Source organism: Erythrolamprus reginae, chromosome 1, assembly GCF_031021105.1.
Source record: "Erythrolamprus reginae isolate rEryReg1 chromosome 1, rEryReg1.hap1, whole genome shotgun sequence".
Classification (NCBI taxonomy): Eukaryota; Metazoa; Chordata; class Lepidosauria; order Squamata; family Dipsadidae; genus Erythrolamprus; species Erythrolamprus reginae.
In genome coordinates this window covers 405,851,200-405,869,364 of record NC_091950.1, presented here as the reverse complement: position 1 = coordinate 405,869,364, position 18,165 = coordinate 405,851,200, and the positions used below count along the sequence as shown (strand labels likewise).

Genomic DNA, 18,165 nt, shown 5'->3' with positions numbered 1-18,165 from the left:
CAGTTTTTCATTTTCCTTTCTAAAATGTAGTGCCCAGAGAGGAATGTAATATTCTAGGTACAAAACAAAGAGGAATGATGGGGTTTTGGTAAGAAAGAATTGCTAGAATTAACCTTGAAGGCTTTAGGAGAAATGTAGGGTGTTGGGCACAAATGAAACTTGCTTTCATGTAGAAAAATGTAGAGAAAAATGTAGAGGAAATATTCAAAGGGAATATGATTGGATGGGCAAAGAATATTGGACATGTAATACATTTAGACCAGTAGGAAAAAATTTGGCAAACTAATTATAAAATTCACAATTTGTATGATGTTTGCGGCTATCCTGTAGCTTAAAATGTTGATGTGGTAGACAAAAATTGTGGTTATTTTTGGATCCAGAGGCCAAATGTTAGTTGAAAATAAGTCACAGATTTAAGACAATGAAATTGCTGCTCCCCAGTGTTATCTCCTCTCCAATGCCTTCTCCTCTCCACTCCCTACAGCTTAAGAGGGCTGGCAAAATGATCTCTTTATAAATAAAAGTCATGTATCACCTTATAACCCAGAGCTCATCACATTCCTGATGGCATACAAATCTAATAAATGAATGAATGAATGAATGAATGAATGAAGTAAGAAAGAAAGAAAGAAAGAAAGAAAGAAAGAAAGAAAAATGTAACAGAGGCTGAATCCAAAATTTATTTGCTAGAGTGACAAATTGATCCCGTACACCTATAGCAGAGGTTTCTACCTTTTACTACTTAATCTTTGAAATATTGCTGTCGGGCTCCAAGAACCAAGAAAAATACAGAGCAGTAGACTTATGTACTACATCATAGTGCTTTACAGCCCTCTCTAAGCAGTTTACAGAGTCAGCCTATTGCACCCCCCAGCAATCTGGGTCCTCATTTTACCCACCTTGGAAGGATGGAAGGATGAGTCAACCTTGAGCCGATGAGAATTGAACTCCCAAATTGTTGGCAGGCAGCAGGTAGCAGAATTAGTCTGTAGAACTGCATTCTAACCCCTGTGCCATCATGGCTCATAGAATTACTTCTAAGCAGTTTCCTCACCTATAGAGAGAAATCTTGCCAAACTAAAACAACTACTTGTACCATTAAAGATATAACGTGAGAATTTCTAGGGAGGAGTTGTTTTAACTTCTTTCTCCCAGAGTATCTAAACTTCTCTGTCTCTTGGCCCCTCCCTCCTGGAAATCCAGACTACTTTCCACCACATTTGTAAAGGCACTTTTCCTAGAGAGTTACTTCTGATAGTAATTCCCTCTTTGATAATAAAAGTAGTAGCAGTGGAAGATCTGCTTTCTATGTGAGTGATGGAAAAGTTCCTTATCTCCTGGAACAAAAGAAAGATGTCATCCCAAATCTAGGATCTACAAACTATAATTGACACTATTTGATGCTATTTGCCTTTTTTTCTGTCTGATTTTCAACATTTTAATACGTATAAATGGGTTTGTATGTGGGTATATGTGTGTATTATTTATACTCTACTGCAATCAATTAGATACTTGGCAGCTGTATGTATGTATAAATATATAATTAGGGGAAGCTGGCATGTTGCAAAAAATTGTTTGCTTCAGAAATCATGCAACTAAAATAAAAAACAGTTAGAACTTCAATTTTACCACCCCAGCCATGAACTTAACTTTTTTTTTAATCGTACCCTGCCACCTTTGAGGTTTATTCATCAGAATGCCTCCAGGTCATAAATGGAAAAAAGAAGAAAAAGGCTTTTTAAAAAAAATAAGTGCTTTGTTGAAGTGCCCAGAGGAAAAAGAGAAAGGAAAGTGTTAATACCAATTTATAAGACCTTGGTAAAGCCATACTTGGAATACTGCACTCAGTTTCGGTCGCCACAATGCAAAAAGGATGTTGAGATTCTAGAAAGAGTGCAGAGAAGAGCAACAGAGATGATTACGGGACTGGAGGCTAAAACATATGAAGATCGGTTGCAAGAACTGGGCATGGTTAGTTTAATGAATAAAAGGACCAGGGGAGACATGATAGCAGTGTTCCAATATTTCAGGGGTTGCCACAAAGTAGAAGGAGTCAACCTATTCTCCAAAGCACCTGAGGGTAGAACAAGAAGCAATGGGTGGAAACTAAATAAGGAGAGAAATAAATAAGAATTAAGGAGAAATTTCCTGACAGAACAATTAATCAGTGGAACAGCTCGCCTCCAGAGGTTGTGAATGCTCCCACACTGGAAGTTTTTAAGAAGATGTTGGATAATCATCTGTCTGAAGTAATGTAGGATTTCCTGACTAAGCAGGAAGGACTAGAAGACCTCCAAGGTCCCTTCCAACTCTATTGTTATTATTATTGTTAAAGTAAGACTTTGACAGCTCCAAAGTCCATAGCTTAACCATAAGCATCAGGGGGTAAAAATCACAATGACTTCAGTTGTGTCATGATATTATGCATATGATATTATGCATATCTCAGGGACCGCCTTCTGCTGCACGAATCCCAGCGACCAGTTAGATCCCACAGAGTGTGCCTTCTCCGGGTCCCGTCGACCAAACAATGTCGCTTGGCAGGAGCCTTCTCTGTGGCGGCCCCGGCCCTTTGGAACCAACTCCCCCCAGAGATTAGAATTGCCCCCACCCTCCTTGCCTTTCATAAGCTTCTTAAAACCCACCTCTGCCATCAGGCATGGGGGAACTGAGATATTCTTTCCCCCTAGGCCTTACAATTTACACATGGTATGTTTGTATGTATGTTATGTTTGTATGTATGGTATGTTTGTATGTATGTTTGGCCTTACAATTTACACATGGTATGTTTGTATGTATGTTTGGTTTTACAATTTACACATGGTATGTTTGTATGTATGTTTGGTTTTATAATAAGGGTTTTTTTAGTTGTTTAGTATTGGATAATAATAATAATGTTGCCAATTATGTAATCTGCATCATGTGTGATGATGGCATGATGCTTGCTCCTACTACTTCTTCCATCTAGATATCTATGGACTCAGCAGTTCCAATTTTGCCTTTTGTAAAATAGAATATCTTTCATATAAAATATAGCAAGAATGTAGACCTGATCCAAATTTTGGACTTAGGTTTATATATATCGTTTCATAGGGCTTTACAACCCTGTCTAAGCAGTTTACAGAGTCGGCATATTGCCCTCAACAACCTGGGTCCTCATTTTACCAACCTGAGAAGGATGGAAGGTCAGGAGTTGGTCCTGAGCTGATCAGGATCGAACTGCTGGCAGTGATCAGGGTATTAGCCTGCAGTACTGCTTTCTAACCACTTTGCCCTCACAGCTTCCTTAATCAAGAAATGGTCAGCACTATACTTACCAAGGTCATTAAACCTGGAGAGTTTTCTGTTTTTGCTAAAAAGAAGGATAGATTTAGAAATGAAACCATGACTGTTGCTCAACAGAAATTTAAAAAAGAAAAGCAAATAGGCAAGATCTGCCCAACTTTATCTAGAGACTTATTGGGGGGTAAAAAAACATCCCTTGATCCAACTGTTTGGAGGTCGACAAACAATCAAACAAACAAACAGAAAATGTAGCCCAGCTGCTAGAAATACCCTACCTCTATTTTGGCATTATAAACACAGTACAGAAAAGAAACAAAAAGAATCACAGATTTGACTGATACTCTTTGGAAATCCAGCCAGGAACCTAACAATTATCCTAATAACATCTTAAAACATAACACAGGCCCAGCAAGGATGATTTTTACATTTTTTTTTGAAAATGCAATTATTATAAACCAAAATATCATTATTGTGAAAAAATATCACGTTTTTCTCTCTAAGGCAGCCATAACTATAGTAATGACTTTGTAAAATATTTCCTATAATCCATCTGCTTTAATTTAATTTTTGTATTATTTTTTCCAATTCAGTTTTCTTGATTCTTCTGTCACTGAGAATCATTATTATGTGCTAACTGCTCTGGATGTTTAACTAAGAAGGAGGACCCTCACCTCCCAAAATCAAGCCCCTTCTCCCCAAATTTGGACCCTACAATTATATTGGATGAACTGCAGAATATTTGACTTCTGTAAATTTGAGGTCACCAAAATATTCCATAGTCATTGTACAAGCTACCTTTGTTTTGACGTATCGTATGTCTGTTTCGTCTGTGACTGTTTTGACACGGAAGCTGAGAAAAGAAATATTTTTGTAAATAATTTTAGAGGAAGCAGATCTCAAATCCCAACTGTTCAGCTTCTGCTATAAGCGAAATGGGGCGGAATATAATCCCAAAAGATTGGTTCAGTTTAAATATTGTTCACTTCAGTACAGTATTGGTCTATGTACATGTTTGATGCAGGGTTGAGTCCAGTGAGGGGCTTCTACAGGTACAGTCAGGTATGCAGAACTGATAGAAAAATTTTGGTCAGGTACACAGAAATGGTAGAAAAAAATTGATTTTTTTTCTTTTTTTCCCTTCTGGGCTCTGGGTATGTTTTTTCTATCACAGTAAATGAGGTTGAATGTGTATAATTTTAGAAGAGATGTGTGTGTGTGTGCGTGTGTGTGTACATACATGTACAGTTTATATAGTAGATAATGTATATTTTTGTGTGCCTGTGTGTAATACCCTTGCCTTTCGCAAGGTCCTTAAAACCCACCTTTGTCGTCAGGCATGGGGGAATTGAAATTTCCCTTCCCCCTAGGCTTATAGAATTTATACATGGTATGCTTGTATGTATGAGTGGTTCTTTAAATTGGGGTTTTTTAGATTGTCTTTTAATATTAGATTTGTTTACATTGTCTTTTTATATTGTTGTTAGCCACCCCGAGTCTTCGGAGAGGGGCGGCATACAAATCTAATAAATAAATAAATAAATATGTATGTATGTATGTATGTATGTATGTATGTACACATATGGCATATATACATAAATTAAATAGTATATTTTGGATGTTCAGTAATAGTAAAGAGATAGGGAAATTGTATCTCTTTGAGGCGTTGAGATGCCAGGCACCCTAACCCTAACCCTTGATGTGTGAGTGACGTCACGTTGGCCACCTTTAAGTCAGTCACATGACTTTTAAGCCTCCCCGTCACATGATTGTCAAGCTCCTCCCACCTAGTCACATGGCCGCCAAGCCACACACATAAAATAAGCCATGCCTACAGTATGGTAGTAAAATTTTTTGCAGCCCTTCACTGGTTGAGTCGTATCTAAAATGCAGGGGTATCAAACTTGATTTCATTGAAGGCTGCATTAGGGTTGTGTTTGATCTTGGGGGGCAGAGTAGGCATGGCCCGGGTATGAATGGCCAACTTGACATCACTCATTTCAGGTGCACCTGTGATGGCCAAGTGCTAAGGCAGGACTATTATTATTATTATTATTATTATTATTATTATTATTATTATTATTATTATTATACTTGTATGCCACCCCTTTCCAACTTCCCTCAGATTCTCCTTCCCTTCTCATTATAACCTACTTTCCTTGCTTCTTTCCTTCTTTCCTCCTTCCTTCCTTCCTTCCGTCCGTCATTCCTTCATTCTTTCCCTCCCTCACTCCTTCCTTCCTTCCTTCCCATCTTTTCTTATTTTTCCTTCCTTGCTTCCTTGCTTTCTTCCTATCTTCCCATCTTTTTCTTTGTCCTTCCTCCTTCCTGTTCTGCTGGGCTCTATGGTATGAGTCTCCCGAAAATTCAAGGGTAAAAATTTCAGACACACACACACTTGAAAGTTCAAAAACAATGTGCTTTATCACAAAATTCAAAAGAAACAAAGCACCCTTTTTGTATTGCAAAGAGCACTCGTCCCAAAACAACCTCGTAGGCTGTACAATCCCCTTAATCAGTCCTTAAGTACAGTACTTAGCTAGCAGCTGTGAAAAAACGTCACAACCCTCCTTCTTCCATGAAGTGAGACACACACACTTTGCTCTGCTTTGGTTTCAAAGTCGTGAAAAATCAACAAAGTTCAGGAACAGCAAGACACGGTCCTGAAGAAACAACGATCAGATAATCTTCCACAACGGCCAAGCCAGCACGCTGCTATTTATATCAGCAGCTCTAATTGCTGGAGCCCCACCCAAACACAGGTGGCCTCTCTTATCTCCTGTAATATTTCTTCAATTGGTCTCTTCTATGCATAATTCTGTGCATGCGTGGGTCTAACACTTCCTCATCCAAATCGACCGAAGATAATGGAGATTGGCTTCCTGGGCTGTGTGCCAAGCCCCCCTCTTCCAAGTCACCCCCACCTTCTTCATCCGAGGAAACTGCATTACCTGACTCTGTCGGCAATAAAACAGGCCTATGACATGTTGATGTTTCCCCTGCATCCACCTCCACATTCCTTGAGGCAGGAGCTGAGCCAGAGCCTTCTTGGATGCTCAAATGCAAAAGGAGAAGCATTTCTCCTTTGTTTTTTTTCCACTTGTTTTGTTCTAGTTTAACAGATCTTAATCCATTTCTATTACTTTTCTGATACATTTCTTTATATTTTGCATATTTACATATAATTATCATAAGTAAATTTTACTAATTAATGTAGACAGAGATACATTGAGAAGAAAACGAGTAATAAAAGTCATACTTCCTAAGTAATTATTATCCTTCTTTTGTATACTGATACTTTGTATTGTTACATTTTCAGCCTTTGTTTCGAATCTATTCGTGCCATTTTCCCCAAATTCGTTTAGATTTTTTACTTTCAATCCCCTTAATTGAATTTGTCATTTCATCCATCTCAATACATTTATATATTTTATCAATAATTAAGCTCTCTGATGGAGTTTGTTCATTTTTCCATGTTTGTGCCAATGAGATTCTGACTGCAGTGCTTATATGTGTTATGAGGAAGAGCATTTGTTTGGTATAAGATCTTTTCCAAATTCCTAAGAGTAAACCTTCTGGTGTGCATTCTATCTCCTCTTTTATAATTTCGGTGAGCCAATTATGGGTTGTTTTCCATATTCTTTGAATTTTGGGGCAGGACCACCACATATGAAAAAAAGACTCTTTTTGTTTTTTACATTTCCAACAGGTGTCTTGTAATGTCGGATATCTCCTTTTGTTTAAGTTTGTTTTGCTGACCTTCTGCCAGGGAAAACGGAGCCTGTTTTTGCTGGCAGAGGGCTGCCGGAGGCTGCCACAACCAAAAATGGGGATCAGGGGTGCTGTATGCTGCTCCCGGGCTCCGTTTCCAATGCAGAGGGTTGCAGGAGGCCATTGTGGCCTAAAACATGGTCGGTTTTCACTGGCAGAGGCACTGTGGACCAGTCCTTCCCTGTTTCCAGGGTAGCCCTGTAGGCCAGTTTTAGGCACCCCGTAGGCGGATCCAGCCTACAGGCCTTTAGTTTGACAACCCTGCTTTAACAGATACAAATCTTCCTTCCTTCCACCAAGATCCAGTGTGCATATTATATGTCTTAGTATGCATTACTTCTGACCAGAACTCCATTTTCTATTTGACTACAAACCTTCTGTTGTTTCCAAAATAAAACTGCATCTGAGAGCACACTTGCTCACATCCTCTAAGACAGTGTTTCCCAACCTTGGCAACTTGAAGATATTTGGACTTCAACTCCCAGAATTCCCCAGCCAGCGAATGCTGGCTGGGGAATTCTGGGAGTTGAAGTCCAGATGTCCTCAAGTTGCCAAGGTTGGGAAACACTGCTCTAAGTTGGGGTGGAGGTGAGAGAGGATCAATAGGCACTTACTTAAATAGGGAGGCTCACAGTCCTGTTGGTTTTCACACCTGGAAAAAAAATTCAGGGAAAATATTTTTAGTGTCCTGGAATCAAAAAATGTATGAGTGTCTTAATAAATGCATAAAATGCATAAAATGCATAATAAAAAACAAAAAGCTTCTGCTGCTTTTTGCTTCCTTTCTAGTTTCCTTTGTTGTCTCTTTTGAAAGATGTGTAAATATGGTTATTTTTGTGTGTGAGGCCACTGATAGCTGATTTGCCTGAATGCCAAACCTCCACGAGCTCTCTTTGAGGCGAGGAGAGGCCAGGCACCCTAACCCTAACCCAGACCTTTGATGTGAGTGACAAGTTGGCCACCTTTAAGCCAGTCACATGACCTTTAAGCCACCCCCAGTCACATATCATCAAGCCACTCCCACCTGGTCACATGGCCAGCAAACCACACCCACAAAATAAGCCATGCCCGCAATGTGGTAGTACATTTTTTTTGCAGCCCTTCCCTGGTTGTCATTAAGTGTTGTCTTAATATCTCATTATGTTGTCATTAAGTGTTGTTCCTCATGATTCTTGACTAATGTATATTTTCTTTTATATACACTGAGAGCATATCCGCCAAAGACAAATTCCTTGTGTGTCCAATCACACTTGGCCAATAAAGAATTCTATCTATTCTATCTATCTATCTATCTATCTATCTATCTATCTATCTATCTATCTATCTATCTATCTATCTATCTATCTATCTATCTATCTATCTATTCGATCGATCTATTCTATCTATCTATCATCTATCTATCTATCTATCTATCTATTCTATCTATCTATCTATTCTATCTATCTATCTATCTATCTATCTATCTATCTATCCGATCGATCTATCGATCTATTCTATCTATCTATCTATCTATCTATCTATCTATCTATCTATCTATCTATCATCTATCTATCTATCTATCTATCTATTCTATCTATCTATTCTATCTATCTATCTATCTATCATCTATCTATCTATCATCTATCTATCTATCTATCTATCTATCTATCTATCTATCTATTCGATCGATCTATTCTATCTATCTATCATCTATCTATCTATCTATCTATTCTATCTATCTATCTATTCTATCTATCTATCTATCTATCTATCTATCCGATCGATCGATCGATCGATCTATTCTATCTATCTATCTATCTATCTATCTATCTATCTATCTATCTATGTATCATCTATCTATCTATCTATCTATTCTATCTATCTATTCTATCTATCTATCTATCTATCTATCATCTATCTATCTATCATCTATCTATCTATCTATCTATCTATCTATCTATCTATGTTGTGAGATGAAGGAGTTGTCATATCTTCTGGTGCACGGGTGGGTTCCACTTACCTTTGCCACCAGTTCGTATTGCTCCACCCATGCATGAACATGTCCCCTCGTGCAATTCTCGCACATGCTCAGTAACAAGATTCAGCCCGAAACACAGCTGAGGAGCTGACCAGCTGTGCTTCGGGCAAAGAAATAAAGGTCAGTATTAACCCGGGGGCAGGCGGGAGGGTTCTTTTTCAAGTAGCGGAAGAGGAAAGTCTTTCAAACACAGGAAAAATTGCCAAATTTCCCCAAAAAAAGATGGTGCCCATGCACCTGCACCGACCAGACCGCTATTGTCATGGCATCAGAGGATGGCTAACGATTCGGGCAATCTGGTCCGAACCGGAAGGATCCCACTCTGTTCTGATGGCTAGTTAATGGAAGTGCTTTGTACTGGTTGTAGCTTTTAAAATTGGTTTCTTAAAGTGTTGAGTGCCCTCAAAGCTTTAATTGCTTTGTGATTCATCTCATTCTATTGGGACTGCAATCCAGGAAGGACATGGAAAATAATAATAATCATTATTTATTATTAAATTTATTAATTAATCCTTACTTACTGAGTTCTTTGATTGTCCACATTTGCCTTCTCCTGTTTACTCCCTGAAGATGGAGAAGAAACAAAAACAGGAGAGAATTTTAAGAGCTCCAATGTAATTATAAGGAAAAAAAGTAGCAATAACCACTAAAGAAGTCATAGGAGGGGATGAAAAAAGGAAAACCAATTCAAGAATATTTGCAGAGTTGGGAGCTGGAGAAGATCATCACACCATTTTAAAGATGGGCAAAACGTCGCTGGAATATCCGTGCTCTTGTAACACAGCTTAATGAACATATCCACAGAAATTTGGATTCTTACCCATTGCTTTGTCTTTATAGGAGATAAATATGCCCATGTCACACCAACACTCCGCAGTCTGCATTGGTTGCCGATCAGTTGTCGGTCACAATTCAAAGTGTTGGTTATGACCTATAAAGCCCTTCATGGCACCGGGCCAGATTATCTCAGGGCCCGCCTTCTGCCGCACGAATCCCAGCGACCAGTTAGGTCCCACAGAGTGGGCCTTCTCCGGGTCCCGTCAACTAAACAATGTCAGTTGGCGGGCCAAGGGGAGGAGCCTTCTCTGTGGCGGCCCCAGCCCTCTGAAACCAACTCCCCCCAGAGATTAGAATAGCCCCCACCCTCCTTGCCTTTTGTAAGCTCCTCAAAACCCACCTCTGCCGTCAGGCATGGGGGAATTAAGATAATCTTTCCCCCTAGGCTTCTACAATTTATGCATGGTATGTTTGTATGTATGTATGATTGGTTTTATAACAAGGGTTTTTTAGCTGTTGTAGTATTGGATTTTTACATTCTGTTTTTTGTCACTGTTGTTAGCCGCCCCGAGTTCACGGAGAGGGGCGGCATACAAATCCAATAAATAAATAAACTGTGATCTGCACTATGTATTAATTTAATTTAATTAATTTGACTTTTATGCCGGCAATCCCAATGGGACTCGGGGTGGCTTACAATGGTAAATAATACATACAATATAACAAAAGTCAAATATTGGTTAATAAAAAACAGTAAAACCGTAATAAACCCAATGAACTATCCAATCAAACACACATGCATAAGAATCAGTTACAATTTGGCTGTGTTACATTCGCAGCCCCCAGGCCTGCTGGCAAAGCTAGGTCTTCATGGCCTTGTGGAAGGACAGTAGGGTAGGAGCAGTACAGACACCGGGGGCCAGCTGGTTCCATGTCGGGGCAGTCACAGAGAAGGTCCTCCCCAGCAGGTCCATCAACCTGCATTGTTTAGTTGACGGGATCTGGAGAAGGCCAACTCCTTGTGATCTAATAGGTCTCTGGGATGTATATGACAGGAGATGGTCTCATAAATAGCTGATCCTATGAGATTGGTTGCCTTTTATAGAACAAATATATAGAAACATAGAAGATTGACGGCAGAAAAAGACTTCATGGTCCATCTAGTCTGCCCTAATACTATTTCCTGTATTTTATCTTACAATGGATATATGTTTATCCCAGGCATGTTTAAATTCAGTTACTGTGGATTTATCAACAACATCTGTTGGAAGTTTGTTCCAAGCATCTACTACTCTTTCAGTAAAAAAATATTTTCTCACATTGCCTTCTGATCTTTCTCCCAACTAACCTCAGATTGTGCCCCCTTGTTCTTGTGTTTATTTTCCTATTAAAAACACTTCCCTCCTGAACCTTATTTAACCCTTTAACGTATTTAAATGTTTCGATCATGTCCCCCCTTTTCCCTTCTGTCCTCCAGACTATACAGATTGAGTTCATTAAGTTTTTCCTGATAAGTTTTATGCTTAAGACGTTTCATCATTTTTGTATATGGGCAGTGCAGTGACTCAGCAGTTAAGACACAGGGCTTGTCAGCTGGAAAGCCAGCAGCCGACGTTTGAGATCTGAGCTCCATATGATAGGGTGAGCTCCCATCCTCAGCCTCAGCTCCTGCCAATCTATCAGTTTGAAAGCATGGAAATACAAATAAATAAATAAATAAATAAATAAATAGGCAACACTGCATCAGGAAGGTAACAGTGCTCCATGATATCTCATTAGCCACATGACTGCAGAAATGTCACTGGACATTTCAATGGCCTTGAAACTGAGATGAGCAGTGCCCCCGATAACTGTCTCGTTTGGTGCTGCAACCCAACAGGATCGACACAGACTTCAGAGGATAATCAGAACTGCAGAAAAAACAATTGCTGCCAACCTGCCTTCCCTTGAGGACCTGTATACTGCACGAGTCAAAAAGAGGGCGGGGAAAATATTTACTGACCCCTCGCATCCTGGACATAAACTGTTTCAACTCCTACCCTCAAAACATCGCTACAGAGCACTGCACACCAAGACAACTAGACACAAGAACAGTTTTTTCCCAAACGCCATCACTCTACTAAACAAATAAATCCCTCAACACTGTCAGACTTTTTACTAAATCTGCACTTCTATTCTACTAGTTATTCTCATCATTCCTATAATCCTTTTCCTCCCACTTAGGACTGTATGACTGTAACTTGTTGCTTGTATCCTAAGATTTTTATTAATATTGATTGTTTCTTCATTGCTTATTTGACCCCTATGACAATCATTAAGTGTTGTACCACATGATTCTTGACAAATGTATCTTTTTCTTTTATGTACGCTGAGAGCATATGCACCAAGACAAATTCCTTGTGTGTCCAATCACACTTGGCCAATAAAATTTATTCTATTCTATTCTATTCTAGTTGGTAATGACTAGTGGAGTAAAATCTGCAGAGTCCTTTATTTTACTTTTATGAACAAATATGTGACATTTCAGTCACTGAATTACCTTTAATTTGGGTTTCAGTTCTCAGCTAATCAAAGTACGGGATTAAGACCTTACCAGTTTGTTGACATTTCATGCACATGCTGATAAGGGCCCCCAGTATCATCAAGGAGAAGGCACCCCAAATCAGCTCCACTTGGCCCATGGCTTGGTTGTACTGCAGTTCCAGCCTTAAGAAGACAAAAGCAACATAGTTGAGACAAGGAAGGTGAGGAACATAATCTTCAACCACTTTGTAGAACAGAAGCCTTACTTCAGAAATAAGGGAAGAATTGGTAGATATGGTGAGGGGTTAGCTCCTAAGTCTTTCCTTATATGTCTATTGCTAGATTTATATCTTGTTTTTCCTCTGGAGCTCAACAGGTTATACATACAATATCCTTCCCCCAAGTTCCTTCCAGATGCAATTCAAGGTGCTAGTTCTCGTATTTAATGCCATGCATAGATGTCATTTGGGGATGAGACATTGGTAAGATGGAAAGCAATCAGAGAGTGATCTGACCATAACAAGGGACTGAAGATAACATTGTTCTACAGCAGTGGTTCTCAACCTGGACCCCTTTGGGGGTCAAATGACTGTTTCACAGAGGTCACCTAAGACCATGGGAAAAGACAAATCTCCCATGGTGTTAGGAACTACAGCTTCTATTCTGGCGCCTTGGAACATATTTTTACAATCTGACCGATCCGGTGTTTACAATAGGGGTGTCCCTCTGACCTTCCTGCCAATCAGCTTAAAGCTCTGTTGGAAGAATTGGTGCTAGACTTATGGTTGGGGGTCACCACAACATGAGGAACTGTATTAAGAGATCACAGCACTGGAAAGGTTGAGAACCACTACAGGACAAATTGCAATTGCCCCACCCAACCCAGATGTAATGTTTAATCTTAGCGTATGCATCAAGTTTTGGATTACTTGGATCAAGTCTGTGATTGTCATGGTGTCCATGAACTCCTCAGATGCAGCAGACTAAGTTTTCTAGGGCAGGCTGAAGTCCCCAAAGAACTGTAAGTGTTGGTGACTCCACTGTCAACCCTGCCACAGAATCAAGTAAAGGTCTCACAGCACCATGGCAGCAACAAATCCAACTGCTGTCCAAAGCCCAATATCAACCGAAAGTAGTTCTAGTTACCTATAATAAACTTGACTGTAAAAAATATGACTTCAGCAACCGAATTGTCGAAGCGTGGAATTCATTACCTGACTCAGTAGTGTCAACCCCTAACCCCCAACATTTTTCCCTTAGACTATCCCCGATTGAAATCTCCAGGTTCCTTAGAGGTCAGTAAGGGGTGTGCATAAGTGCACCAGTGTGCCTTCCGTCCCCTGTCCAATTGTCTCTCCTTATCTCATTTATCTTTTCTTCCTTTCAAATATGTTCACCTATACTTTTATATCTTTTCTTCTATTCTTTTCTTTATTTATATTATTACATATCTATTCTCTTCAATGTGTATTATGTACTGGACAAAATAAAAATATAAAATAAAAAAAATAAAAAAATAAATAATATAGGACAGTGATGATTAAACCTTTTGGCCGGTATCACAGAAAAGCTTAACCTTGACTGAAATTTGTTCTCCTAGGCCAGTGATGGCAAACCTTTTTTCCCTTGGGTGCCAAAAGAGCATGGGTGCATACTACAGTCTATGTGTGAGTGCCCACATGCCTGGGGAGGGCGAAAACAGCTTCCCCCGCCCCCCAGAGGTCCTCTGGAGGCTGGAAATGGCCTGTTTCCCAACTTCTGGTGGGCCCAGTAGGATCTGGTTTTGCCTTCCCTAAGCTGCAAAGGCTTCCCTGGAGCTGGGGAAGGGTAAAAACACCCTCACAGATCCTCGCGGAGGTTCTCTGGAAGCCAAAAATGCCCTCTCAGAGCCTCTGTGCAAGCCGAAAATCAGCTGGCCAGCATACACATGTATGTTGGAGCTGAGCTAGAGCAACAGCTCGGGTGCCAGCAGATATGGCTCTACATGCCACCTGTGGCACCCCTGCCATAGGTTCGCCATCACTGTCCTAGGCCATGGTTGCTGTAGATGAAGGAGGTGATGGGGCTTTTTTTTCTCCAGACGTTGGTTTTGACCAGATATGCTGAATGCAGATGACTGGGTGGGAGGGTCTCTTTATAAAATTGGTCCAGAGGATCAAATTAGAGGCCAGCAATTTGCTAGATCCCATAAATAGCCTGATGCTGAACCTCTAGTGCTAGGGGATTTCAACGGCTATGTCCTTGGTGCGGAATCTGGGTAGGTTCGTGATTTTATGGTCTCTGTGGACTTGCTGAAGGCAATATTGTTCCCTTTGTATAAAGGCACACAGGTCTGGCTTTTATCTGAGAAAATATGGTAGGTGACATGAAGGTGAACATCGTGTTCACTCTTTTATCATGGTTAGATTGTCAGTGTTCCAAATAACATTCGAGAAATAAATCAGAGTCCAAACCGTGGATGTACTTCCAAGTTCCAATTTTTTTATTATTTATTTATTTATAGAAACATAGAAGACTGACGGCAGAAAAAGACCTCATGGTCCATCTAGTCTGCCCTTATACTATTTTTTGTATTTTATCTTAGGATGGATCTATGTTTATCCCAGGCATGTTTAAATTCAGTTACTGTGGATTTACCAACCATGTCTGCTGGAAGTTTGTTCCATGGATCTACTACTCTTTCAGTAAAATAATATTTTATCGTGTTGCTTTTGATCTTTCCCCCAACTAACTTCAGATTGTGTCCCCTTGTTCTTGTGTTCACTTTCCTATTAAAAACACTTCCCTCCTGAACCTTATTTAACCCTTTGACATATTTAAATGTTTCAATCATGTCCCCCCTTTTCCTTCTGTCCTCCAGACTATACAGATTGAGTTCATTAAGTCTTTCCTGATAGGTTTTATGCTTAAGACCTTCCACCATTCTTGTAGCCCGTCTTTGGACCTGTTCAATTTTGTCAATATTTTTTTGTAGGTGAGGTCTCCAGAACTGAACACAGTATTCCAAATGTAGTCTCACCAGCGTTCTATATAGCGGGATCACAATCCTGCTTGTTATACATCTAGCTATGCATCCAAGCATCCTACTTGCTTTCCTTACCGCCTGACTGCACTGTTCACCCATTTTGTGACTGTCAGAAATCACTACCCCTAAATCCTTCTCTTCTGAAGTTTTTGCTAACACAGAACTGCCAATACAATACTCAGATTGAGGATTCCTTTTCCCCAAGTGCATTATTTTACATTTGAAAACATTAAACTGCAGTTTCCATTGCTTTGACCATTTATCTAGTAAAGCTAAATAATTTACCATATTACAGACGCCTCCAGGAATATCAACCCTATTGCACACTTTAGAGTCATCAGCAAATAGGCAAACCTTCCCTACCAAACCTTCCCCTATGTCACTCACAAACATATTAAAAAGAATAGGACCCAGAACAGACCCTTGTGGCACACCGCTTGTAACCTGTCTCTGCTCAGAATACTCGCCATTAACAATAACTCTCTGATGTCTATGCTTCAGCCAGCTGCAAATCCACTGAACTATCCCGGGATTAAGTCCAATCTTCACTAATTTATCTATCAGCTCTTTATGTGGAACCGTATCAAAGCCTTTGCTGAAGTCCAGATAGGCAATATCCACGGCACCACCTTCATCCAACACCTTTGTGACATAGTCAAAGAAATCAATGAGATTAGTCTGACATGATTTCATTCATTGGATCTGTATGCCGTCCCTCTCTGAGGACAATTTATTGTCAGTCATGTTGGTTATGAACTGTAGTCAAACCAATACTAACTTTTCCTACAGTTCCCCAATCAGGTTAAGGGTCATCCCTCATCCCCACATGCACAAGTTCATCACACAGACCGGTCCGGTTGTCTGCACATCCATGGACCTCCTCCGTACTTTTGCTGGTGCTGAACAAAGGATGACCTTGAAACCTCAAGAAGGAATTTGTTGTGGCTAGCATTTTCCCTCTCATGCAATCACCCCTTCTGATTCCCATGGTACTACTCCAATTGTGGCAGGCCAAAGTCTCCACTCAAACGATGGCTTCGGCCTGCTGATCACTATGCATTTTGTCACCATGTTTGAGATTTGCAGGAATGGGAACCATTAGTTTTTAAATTAATTGGATTAGGATGTCTGCATTGTTGTTGTTGTTTTAAATACTTTATTCAATATATACATTAAAAAAAGAAAGAAAACGAAGAAAAAACAGAACAATACAACATTTGATATATACATATAACATACAACAAAAAATAAAGCATCATGCTTTATATATGGATTATTTAGTATTCATAGCTTAGTATTGACACCTGCTCAATAGCGGTGTAATTGGTTTGCAGCTCATTCATTTATAATAATATTTTCTCTTTATTGATTATTACATTTATGCATCGTTAATTTTCCTGTTAATATGTCCATTTTTTTTGTTTCATTTTCATAATAGTGCTTTAGTATTTCCTCTTAATATCAATTTGGTTTTTCTCTCTAGTTTTAATATTTTAAATAATTTTATCGTTATTCCCATTTTTCTTTTTTTTATTTTGTTTTTCGCAATCCAGATATACCACCTGCCCCAAGTTTTGTGAAAATCCTCCATATCTTTGTCCTGTAATTCGTACGTGAGTTTTGTCATTTCTACGACTTCATAAATTTTAGCTATTAGATTAATCATTGTTGGGATAGTTTCCTGTTTCCAAGCTTGTGCGTAAATTATTCTTGCCACAGTCATTATATGTAATATTAAGTATCTATCATTTGTTGTGACTCTGCATTGTTTTTTATATGTTGTAAGCTGCCCCTAGTCCTCGGAGAGGGGTGGCATATAAATCCAATAAATAAATAAATAAGGATATTCCGCCCAGCATCTAATTGTTCCTTGGAGGTTTTAATTGATTGGCAACCACTGCCACTGTTCACTTTATCTGGGACCACAAGGACATTGAATGAGATGCTTGACCTCTTGTTGCCTGGTTTATAAAGAAACTTCATTTTATGAAGAGTGACAGAAGAGAATCTTAGATTGGTAGAAACTGAAAAATGGATGTGACTGAACTCAACTATATGTCCATGTTTAAGAAGCTATTTCATAGTGGTAAAAAGAGGGAAGTGAGATCAACACCCTTGAAAATGTCCAAAGATACTTCACCAGAAGAGCCATTCACTCCTCCACTCGAAATAGAATACCTTACGAAAGCAGACTATCAATCGGTGGTCTTCAAAGCTTAGAACTACGACGCCTAAAACACGATCTAAGTATTGCCCACAAGATCATATGCTGCAACGTTCTACCTGTCAATGACTACTTCAGCTTCAATCGCAACAACACAAGAGCACGCAACAGATTCAAACTTAATATTAACCGCTCCAAACTTGACTGTAAAAAATATGACTTCAGCAACCGAGTTGTCGAAGCATAGAACTCTTTACCTGACTCAGTGGTGTCAACCCCTAACCCCCAACATTATTCCCTTAGACTATCCACGATTGACCTCTCCAGGTTCCTTAGAGGTCAGTAAGGGGCGTGCATAAGTGCACCAGTGTGCCTTCCGTCCCCTGTCCAATTGTCTCTCCTTATCTCATTTATCTTTTCTTCCTTTCAAATATGTTCACCTATACTTTTATATCTTTTCTTCTATTCTTTTCTTTACTTATATTATTACATATATTTCTCTTCAATGTGTATTATGTATTGGACTAAATAAATAAATAAATAAATAAATAAATAAATAAATAAATACTTCTGCACTTGTATTACATTTCCGAGTTCATTTGAGGG

At 39.3% G+C, this 18,165-nt stretch overlaps 1 protein-coding gene across 1 annotated transcript in view; it reads right to left on the bottom strand.

Annotated features, from left to right (window-relative positions):
• The window catches only part of LAT2 (linker for activation of T cells family member 2), a 47,275-nt gene that overhangs the window by 16,804 nt on the left and 12,306 nt on the right, over positions 1-18,165 (bottom strand). The window contains exons 2-6 of the mRNA XM_070735228.1: positions 12,441-12,553; positions 9,592-9,634; positions 7,668-7,705; positions 4,081-4,135; positions 3,318-3,352 (exon numbers count right to left, since the gene is read on the bottom strand). Of these exons, the coding sequence (XP_070591329.1) occupies positions 3,318-3,352; positions 4,081-4,135; positions 7,668-7,705; positions 9,592-9,634; positions 12,441-12,528 (259 nt within the window). The 5' untranslated portion in view covers positions 12,529-12,553. The remainder of the gene's footprint in view (positions 1-3,317; positions 3,353-4,080; positions 4,136-7,667; positions 7,706-9,591; positions 9,635-12,440; positions 12,554-18,165) is intronic.